At 36.4% G+C, this 10,001-nt stretch overlaps 3 protein-coding genes across 3 annotated transcripts; 1 reads left to right on the forward strand and 2 right to left on the reverse strand.

Moving 5' to 3' along the window:
• Positions 1 to 36: 36 nt before the first annotated feature.
• RHIMIDRAFT_242011 (RabGAP/TBC) lies at positions 37 to 2,076 on the reverse strand (the record flags this gene model as incomplete). Its single annotated transcript, XM_023609695.1, has 4 exons — positions 37 to 570; positions 622 to 1,014; positions 1,067 to 1,413; positions 1,473 to 2,076. The coding sequence occupies 4 exons, from the start codon at positions 2,074 to 2,076 to the stop codon at positions 37 to 39; spliced, it is 1,878 nt and encodes a 625-aa protein (XP_023461769.1).
• Positions 2,077 to 2,265: 189 nt separating this feature from the next.
• On the forward strand, positions 2,266 to 3,001 carry RHIMIDRAFT_270437 (Prefoldin alpha-like protein). The gene is made up of 5 exons (XM_023612187.1): positions 2,266 to 2,408; positions 2,456 to 2,557; positions 2,604 to 2,711; positions 2,761 to 2,815; positions 2,869 to 3,001. Exons 1-5 carry the CDS (start codon positions 2,275 to 2,277, stop codon positions 2,908 to 2,910), a joined length of 441 nt encoding a protein of 146 aa, XP_023461770.1. The 5' UTR covers positions 2,266 to 2,274; the 3' UTR covers positions 2,911 to 3,001.
• A 16-nt stretch (positions 3,002 to 3,017) lies between these two features.
• RHIMIDRAFT_270472 (uncharacterized protein) lies at positions 3,018 to 6,223 on the reverse strand. The gene is made up of 10 exons (XM_023612188.1): positions 6,154 to 6,223; positions 5,669 to 6,092; positions 5,253 to 5,611; positions 4,886 to 5,201; positions 4,725 to 4,828; positions 4,619 to 4,666; positions 4,363 to 4,566; positions 4,174 to 4,315; positions 3,727 to 4,118; positions 3,018 to 3,674 (listed from the first exon to the last, which is right to left on the reverse strand). The coding sequence occupies exons 1-10, from the start codon at positions 6,203 to 6,205 to the stop codon at positions 3,184 to 3,186; spliced, it is 2,532 nt and encodes an 843-aa protein (XP_023461771.1). The 5' UTR covers positions 6,206 to 6,223; the 3' UTR covers positions 3,018 to 3,183.
• Positions 6,224 to 10,001: the final 3,778 nt, after the last annotated feature.

Raw genomic sequence — 10,001 nt, forward strand, 5'->3', positions numbered from 1 at the left:
TCAAATTAAAGAAAAAAAAAAGAAGCTTTATTATGATTATTTTTCCATTAGACATTTAAGGTCAGTTAGTCTTTGGCGCAACCCTTCTCTTTCATTTTCACTTTCAGCATATTTGACCTTGATTTCAATAATCATATTTTCCATATACGCCAGCTGATCCTCCAGTGCAGAATTTCGCTCGACGAGAGCAGCATTCTTTGTGTACAAGATTTCCATTTCTTCCTTTATCCTTGCCTCTACTTCTCCGGGAAGAGTCTCGAGCTTCTTTTTCAAGTCGTGTGTCTGTTGACGAAGGTGCTCGTTTTCATCATGGATACGAGCGATATCCATCTTGGCTGAAATCAGTTCCGCAGCTAATGTAGTATGATCTTTATTGAGCTCGGTGTAATCATGGTCCATCTGTCGAATAGATTCTTGCAATTGTTTGTTTTGTCGCTTCAATGATTCTATAATCTCTGCTTCATTATTGGCCTTGGATGATTCGATTTGAAAGTCCTTGGCTAAGCGATCGAGTCGTTTGGTTGTAATTTGGATTTGACAGGCATCATGTAACAGTTGGTCAGCGTCATTCTAATAGGCAAGGGTTAATATGCATAAAACGATGCGTATGTTTATATATACCTGGTATACTTGAAGTAGATTATTCTTTAAGAAGCCAACCAGGTCATCGTATTCAAGACTTAGTAAGATGGATTGATTCTTTTCCAATAAGGCTAAAGAAAAACGGAACAAAGTCTCCATTCCTTCAGCAAATATCATGTCATAGATTCGATACACAGTGTCAATTGGAAACCTGTAAGCAAATAGTGTACTAAACCATTGATAAGCATATATATTTGATTTGATCCCGTGCGCTTCAAAATGTCGCTGTAGATGAGGTAAATGATCACTTATTAATCCACTCAACTGATAAAGTCGTTTGGATAATAAATCTGACTGAGGTAAAAAGTGGCCCCTAAGTCCATATTTATTCATGAGCTGCACTAGCACACAAAAGGCTTCTTCTTCTGGCATCTATAAAGAACACATGAGTATGAATTCATACCATCATTTTTGAAACACATACATTAAGTAACAGAGGAGCTGTGATATAAACCAAGTGTTGACTATATCCAACGTCTTTATCATATAAAGAATAAGCTTTCATGATATTAAATATAGCCTCTTTTTGATGTTCTTCTTTTAGCATCGACAGTTTAGGTAAGTCACGGGTGATGGCTTTTTCATACACTGACTCTTCTTTCAGCAGCTGCATATATTGATCTTCTAATTTGACATTTTTGCTCTTTGAAAACAGCTGCCATACCATTCCTCGTAATGATGGGGGAATGCCTTTCTGGATCTGGTACGATAGTACCTTTGCTTCTGACTTACTTACGCTATTAAAGTCCGAAATTACCTTGGACCAAAATTCTAGAGTTTGCGTATATTAATGCACAATACACAAACGTTATTAGACTTGTACCACTTACCCCAGTCAATATCCTCTGCACTTGGACCATCTTTCTCTACAGAATTTCTTAGCTCTTCTAGACTATCATTGCTGCTGATATGTGTAGAACTGTTGTTATTGTTATCTAATCTTGCCAATAACAGATCATAGTTGGAAGCGCTTGACATGTAAGAATGAATGGATGACATCGTCGATCGATGACTCTCATATCTTGTATGATGTTTTGTGCCTTCTATACTGTTCTCTGAGTCCGAATATTCATCTTGGTGACCATGCTCCATCATTTGATGTAACCCGTCAACGAGCTCTTTGGTATTATTATCTCCTATCGTCTCTGCCGTCACTGGCTCCTCTTTGATCGTCTCCTGCTCCTTCTTCTTTTCTTCCTCCTTATGTGGTATATAATGATTATTCTCTGTTATCGTTGCTGATCGATTACGTCTCGTCGTCTTTGTTTCCATGGTATCGTTTTCTTGATGCGTGGCAATGGTATCTAGGGAACTACTTTCGGCGTCTGAGTAGCATTTGTCTTCAATGGAAGAAGCGCCTATCGTGATGGATGATTCATTATTGAGCTCTTTGCTTATAAAATGATTGTTATCATTCATTTCTGTTGCTGTCATGAGGGAAAAAAAAGAAAGAAAGAAAGAAAGAAAGAGAAAAAGAGAAAGGATGTAAACGAAAACAAGAATAAAAAAGGGTACTAAAAAAAGGGGGAATATATAGTTGATCCATTTACTGAGTTTCAATACAGTTCGTCTTTGGTAAAGTCACAACGATCAAGTTTTTTTTTTTCTTTTTCCTTGTTATGCATTTACACCATGTCAAATAAAGAAAAACAAAATTTGAATGAATTGATCAAGAAATATGACAACTTTATAAACATAACATTGAGGCCTTCTCTAAAAAAAGAACTTGATGAAAGAGACCACATATTCAATACAATATCAGAATAGTAAGCTTGCCGTAGAAGGAACGTATTAGACTCTAACTATGCAAAAGTCAAAAACTGTATTCACAAATAGAATTAATACAAGAGAATAAACTAAAAGAGCTGAAAACAATGGTAGATCTTGGATCGCAATTTTATGCACAAGCTCATATGTAAGACGACTTTATTATTATATGAACAAGTATTCATTGATGATAGACCGGATACAACTTATATCTATGTTCATGCTGGATTCGGGTTTCATGTTCAGTTTACTTTGGATGAAGCAAAGACGTTTATCAAGAAGAAGGAACATCAATTACAAAAGTAACAAGATAGGTTAAAAAGGGTTCAACATATTAAGCAGTGTTTATAGATTAGCTGATAAACATACACAAGAGGCAGATAAAATTAAAGCGCATATCAAAATGGTAAATTTACTATACATAATTCACATGTATATCTTACTTTTCTTTTATAAAAGGCACTGGAGGCTATTTCAGAGATATTGGTGACTAGCAGCTAACCATTGAATGATTCTAAAGTTTAATGATTTTGGATCACTCACACATCTTGTAACTTTTTTTATTTACATAAAGATATTTATATATTTGGGCATATTTTGTTTCTAGTCTTATCTGACAACATGTATCTCATTTGATGTAAACAATAATTCTTTATAAAGAAAAAGAGGAAAAGGGCCAACACGCGCTTGGAAGAACTGTCCATCAAGATATGTATTTGATTCTTTATTTTACAATATAAATAACAAAAAGAAATGAATGCGAGTTGATCATGACTATATAACGCCTTCATTATATGGCCTATTATTCGTGTTATGTTGAGGAGGAAGTGGTGGTGGTGTGGGAGTAGGTATCTGCTGAGGCTGTGGAGCAGGACTGTTTGTACGGTTTTGCCAGTTGCTAGCGTTATTTAGCTCATAAGAATCATGCTGTCGTGGATCATGCTGTGAATAGGCCGGAAGAGGTGGCTGTACATTGTTACCCTGTCCATTATAGAGCGCAGGATCGACCCATCCAGACTGAGGAGGTGTATAGTAAGGTGGTTGATTACCCATGGGTGGTGGAGGAGGAGGATAATAGGGCGGCTGAGTAGCATATTGAGGTTGAGCTTGAGTAATGACATACGAGCTTCCAAGGTTATTATATCCATTGCCTCGTGGATTACAGCAGCAACAAAATAAACAGGACAAGAGCAAAATACCAGCGACGATGGCAACAGGAATAACGATTTGTTTGTGATTATCGATCCAACTTTTCACGTTATTTCCTATAAAGGGTCATTGAATAAATGGGATATGTGTTATATTCAAATGACTTACCAAAGTTATCCAGATTACATTTACCAGATTTACAGATGCCACCAATGCCACATGGCGTACCGTCTAAAAAGTATCCTGGGAATTCAATACACATCATAGATGACGTGGGATGTTGACAGGTGACTTGACATCCATCATAACTTCCACATGCTTTCTTGATATTACTGGTTGTTCCACGAGCAAGACATTGTGCATCTCGAGAGGTACATTGACCTGAAGCGCATTGCATGCCATTTCCACAGTTTGTTAAATCATTCTTGTAAGAATCTGGTGGGCAGTTGCCAGAGGTACCAGAGCATACTTCTGCTATATCACATTCTGTTGAAGCGGGTCGACAAGTATAGTTTGCTGGTCTAAACTGGCAATTATTACAGCAAAGGTCGTTGAAATCACTAGACAGAATATATATAAGTATCCATCGATAAACAGGGTGTTGGGGGTACTTACTCGCATACTGCATTAGGCTTAAATTTACATGTTGCAGGATCACAACAATTACTAGGTTGACCACCTGTATCACAGTCTTCTCCGTCTTCTTTGATGCCATTACCACACATCTTCAATGTCGTGACATTCTTAGAGCCAGGATCTAAATTTTTGTTAGTAAGAGTGTATACCCACGCTAAAAGATCAAACCTAATAAACAGCTTTGGAAAGTAGGCACGTTTTTGCAAATAGTTGATATACTACAAGGACTAAATTCAGAGGAAGATGCATTGCTTGTAGGATTCATAAAGTATCTGCCGCCAGCGTCACATTGAGTTGAACTATAGGGACAGCAATTACAACTAGCGCCTCCTGCGCATGGGCAGGATTGTGCATTACAATCATGGATAGCACCTAGGGTAATAAGTTAGTGACAGGTCATTAACAGGAACCTTTTTATTTATACCAAAGCCATGTCCAATCTCATGAGCAACAACTTTCCATTCATCCGTAACTATATTCAGAATTAGTAAAACAATGAGACTAAATAATACAATAAGAAGCCAACTTACTAACAGAAGAAACACCTGTACCAGATGTATAACCATCAGTTGATGATACAGCTTTTGTATTGCATACTTGAGACATCCATGCGATACCAACTTCTGGACCAGTTCTATATACATGTGTGTTATTAGACTATAGCCATTTTTAAAATATTATTCTTTCTTACGCGCAAGTTGTCATTAGATGCCATAGACCAGCACCGTCATTGCCAATAGATCCTCTCCATCTACTGAAATCACTCAGCCTTTGTGAAATCGAATAGGCCGTTGAACAAGCCTGGTTCCAAGCAGCTAAACTTGAAGCAGTCGCAGGACAATTAGAATCCATGATGGTGATATTGATTAAACCAATTCCAATATTGAATGCATTTGTATAAGCCATACTGACAGAGTTCCAATCATTAATGATTTGCATACGAGCACCATCGGTTGACTTGTAGAATTTGGTATAGGTACAATCGGCTGCCACTCCCATATAAAGCACTAGACAAAAAGTTTATTACTTTCTGTGTTTTTTCCCAAATATGGTCTTACTCTTTTTAGTAGCAGGGCAGCCCTCAGGAGCACGCTTTGAAAGGGTATTGACAAAGGGTCGAGTGTGTCTAACGCTGTAAGGGTCATTAAATTCTAAGGGGTTAAAATCGATCTTTTGACCTAGTCTATCGGTATGGACCAAATTGTCAAACCCACATCCATTTGTACTTTGGCTGATGGGCTGGTTCTTGATGACCATGTCTGAATCGCGGTAAATTACCATGTGTGTGTTTGGTATCTCTTTCACATCTGCATCGTCTGATCGCTTTGTACGGCGATAGGTGTCCTTTAACTTGATATGATGGATATTGCCATGAACGGTAAAGGTTCCTTCAAACAGAGGATGGTCTAGGTTGTGCCTAAAGACAACACATGTTAAATATGCAAATGATTGAATCAAGATTATTAGTTTTTACTTGATATCATTGCGGATGATTATCCTAGCCCAGCCGATGATTCCGGGCTGATTTTCTAATGCATCAAAATCTTTCGGATTAGAAATCCACCAATGTTCAGAATAAAGATGTTCAATGGCATAGCCTTTATATACACGGAAATCCGACGGACGAAGAGGATTCGACTGTCCGTTCTGGTGGAACACAGCATCAGGGTGGAACAATTCATGATTGGGTGTCAAGTGTAAATAGATGGTTTGATTGAAAGCGTCTATGGTTAATCGAAGAGTATCATCATATTCTATAGCATGAGCACGTGGTACATAATGGTTGTTGGGTGATATATCTCTTTTTACAAAAAAATTCTCTGAGCGAGGCGCTATATCTACTTTAGCAGTTGATATTGGCTCAATTCGCAATAGTCTTTTGTTGTCTATGCTATAACCTATGTACACATATGCAATGGATTATGAATATATTCCTATATACAGATCATATAAACCTACATTCTATAGTTGAGAACAGTAATACTAAACATAGCAGTATTTTAATAAGCATCGAGACAAGAAGTAAAAGAAGAAGAAAAGAAAGCCCAGAAATTTATAGGAAAAAAAAGTTATTTATAGCCAACTCCGGTAAACTCAGGAACCCGGTGATGACTTTGTTCTTTTTTCTTAGAAATCATTGTACAAGATTTTAAAGAATATTTAGTATGGATTGTACTCTCACATTACCTAAGCTACGCTATTCTGCTCAAAGCCGAGCTGCTTCATGATCTTCTCCTGTTACTGCCATAAGATCCATTACCTTTAGTCATTTATGACGGCGGATATAATCTACCGAAATTTCCGCTGTTCGTAGTTCTTGGTAAATGTAGCCTATCTTGAATACCATTCAAACAAGTCTTGGAAAGCGTAAAGTGAATTTTGAAATGATCGGATATCATACATCTCAACTTTACTCATGATCTCAAAACTGGGTGTTTTCGGCCGTTATTTTTTAGTATCGTAATGGAACTATTTATCTGTGTTGCTGTATTATTGATTGTATGCGGAGTGGGCTAATGTTACGGGCACTATCCTGTGAACTTTTCAATGTGTGGCGTCACACTAAACTTGCTCAGAAACCGATATCTTTTCATATTCTTTCATGTAGAATACACATAAAGTATCCATCTTGTTTGTTTCTTTTCAAGAAGAAATAAAAAATGCTTTTATTGCTGTATCTTAGTTATATGTTGTCAGTTCTATCCACAAAGAGCCAAGTGTAATTATGATATAACCCTATACTCTTGTCTTAGATTTAAATATAAAGCAATGCATGTAAATAATCATCACATTTGATTAAGAAGAAAAAAAAGGAGATAAAGACTTTAGCTTTCTAAAGTAATTCTGCTATTCCCCTGGTAAAGACGTCGTTACACCTGCTCTAACTTTTTTAGGGCTGACGAAAAAGATGTAAACAGCTGTGTTGATACAATGAGCAATGCCATATGCACTCGCTTCATTTCCTTTAAAGATAGGCTGTCTCTTATAAATTTGGCATGAGATACATGCTGGATTACTTTCAAAAGAGATTATGAATGGGTTATTCTTGTTCATTGCCATGGTTACACAATCAAGCCATATTTTACACAGAACGACTTGTTTCCATCGTGGCTTGCTCTATTTATATCTTTGGGCTGTGGTCAAAGGATGAAATTTCATTATTTATTAGCTGAAGTAGCGATAAAGCCACTATTGTCCCTTCAAAACATTTTTTGTATATATGAAGACTATTTTCACATAAAGCGATTATTCTTTGACTTCGATCAAAGCGGCATATTTCCTTACATGGTAAGAGCTTACGTAGCATATTGACGTACAGTAGCATGGCTTTGCAGTCTTGGCGTTATGTTTGAATGAGAAATATCAGAATTCTATCGATTTGAAACATTAGTAATCGAAGTTGAGAATGTAGGATTGTCTTTCATATGAGTGTAAAGAGTCCCACACTATCGTCCACGACGTGAGAGTCTAATCAACGGACCACTAACTGTCTTTTTGTTTCAGGGAGTCTATGGAAAACTTTGAGCAAAGTCTTGTGGCATTCAATTTCAGTATTGTTAAACTAGCTCAACATACATTCCTAGTTGTAAAAGCTGTTATTTCTGTGCGGATATCTCTGGTGTGGCTATATATATCTACCAAACCGTATGTTGCTAGTTCATTAGCAAGTGGCCCTTTGGCAATTTATGCCATCGTCCATATACTTGTTTTCAGTTTTGGTTACCGACTCCTTCTCAATTTCTACGCAACCAAACTCATAATTTTCATACTTGTAGATCACACCAATTCTGTGGCCCATAATTCTGTAGGCACGTTTGTCGGTTGTTATTAGGGCTTTGTTTATGCTCTGTCTAGTTGTGGACGCATTACCAAACTTCTCGTCAGCCTTGGCCTTAATTTGGCATCCATCAACGATATAATAAGTTGAATTCCAAATCGGTGATGGGTGCATTGACATGTTTGGTGAGATAATCATTATAATAACTCGAATATAATCTTACAGTAGAGCATGCATTCTACTTTACATTCCTCTATCGCATCTGCTGAGAGTAAGTTTGTGTGAGAGTTTTATAGGGAATACTAATATCGCCAGTATGATAAATGTGGTCGATGTGATTATTTATCAATGCTATGTAGCTATTATTGTTGTAAATACTCTTAATTTACTAATATACAGCTCTTAATAAAGAATCCAATTCGTAACGGATAAAATTTACCAGTCGCACTCTTTCTATTTAAAAGCAAATGAAGCCAATTGACTATTTACTGTTTTACAATTATACACGCAAAAATATAAGTGATGCAGTTTTATATTGCAAAGCAATTGCAGATGTACGTTGAAGTAAATGCAAGAAATACAACCTGCTAATATTGGCAATAATTAGCGCGATTATGTCCAATACATCAATTTCAAGGATGAAAATGCATTGTAATTGATGATTAAGGACATAGCCGATCAAGCCATCATGACAAAGCTAAAATAAACCAACGCTCGGAAATGAGTTTCATAAATAAATATTTAATGTCAGCCATCAAAAGGATTCTCCTTGAGGAATTAGTTTATTCTGTAAAAACATACACCCTATATCTTTGTTTATTTTTATACTGGTGACCTTGTTATTGCCATAAATAGGGTTGATGGGATCAATAGCAACTGGAAGAAGCCGGATTTCATGCTTGCTTTCAATAAAAAGAAGGACATCTACCTCTTTCTTGTCGAGGTCAAAAGACCAAATATAAAAAGTAGCTACCAAAAGAAGACGACATGATAAAGCTCTTGAAATAGCTCAAGACATCAATGGACAAGCAGTTTCTTTTGGAGTTGAGGGATCCCACATCTCTTGGCTTGCTGGTGGAGAGTATATTTTAATCGTAAATGCGAAAAAATAGCAATTAACAACATTGATAATTTAATAGGGTTTAAGTGCTTCCTGTACTAAATGACGCTAGTTGTCGATAGTGTATATATGTCGTTGCTGGTGAAGCGGTTTTCTTTGGTTGAAGAAGTACACGAAATGGTTCTTCTACCATCAATTGTGGAATCCTTGATGTTCGTGAAGGTATGATTATAAGCAAACTAGCTCCAACAACAATACGTTAACATACTTTATAGAATGTGCTTAGCACAGCCGCGAATAGACGAGAAGAAAAGAAGACGAGGAAAGAGAAGAAGGCAGCCAGGGAGCGTGTAAGACCTTCCTTCCTAAAAAAATAATAATAATCTTGTATAAAGAGTAAAATTTCTTGTTCGAAGTTTTTGATCCCAAAATAGGTGTAATTTTGAGCTCTATTAGTTACGTAAAGTATATAAGAGTAAGACTAAAGACGAAATATAATTTTATCGAGTTCAAATTGAGGATTTTATATCTAAGCTAAAGAAGACATTTTAAATTTTCAAGTATATAAGTCATCAAGGTTATCAAAGTGTATATATGTCAAATGTAAGGATTCGTATAATATAATTATCAAAAGAAGCAAAATACAATAGGTTCAGAATATAAGAATTGAATAAAAATAAACACTAGTGTAAAGCCTGTGCGTAAGAATACCATGCAGATAAAAACAAGTAATACTATTGATGCTTATAGCTTATCCGTATGTTAGGAATCGGCTAGTTGATTTGTGTTTGTAGTTATCGTACGAAAGGGCAAGGACGTAGCTTGAATCAATAAAAAAAAAAAGATGCTTGTGCCAATAGCCAAGTAATTTACAGCAGAACTTTAATCAAGAAAGATGCCAAAGCCTTGTAAACAACAAAAGGAAGTGCAAATACACGTAGCGTACTTTGAGTGCCAGCACTCCAAGAG

This window comes from Rhizopus microsporus (genome assembly GCF_002708625.1).
Source record: "Rhizopus microsporus ATCC 52813 unplaced genomic scaffold scaffold_27, whole genome shotgun sequence".
Classification (NCBI taxonomy): domain Eukaryota; kingdom Fungi; phylum Mucoromycota; class Mucoromycetes; order Mucorales; family Rhizopodaceae; genus Rhizopus; species Rhizopus microsporus.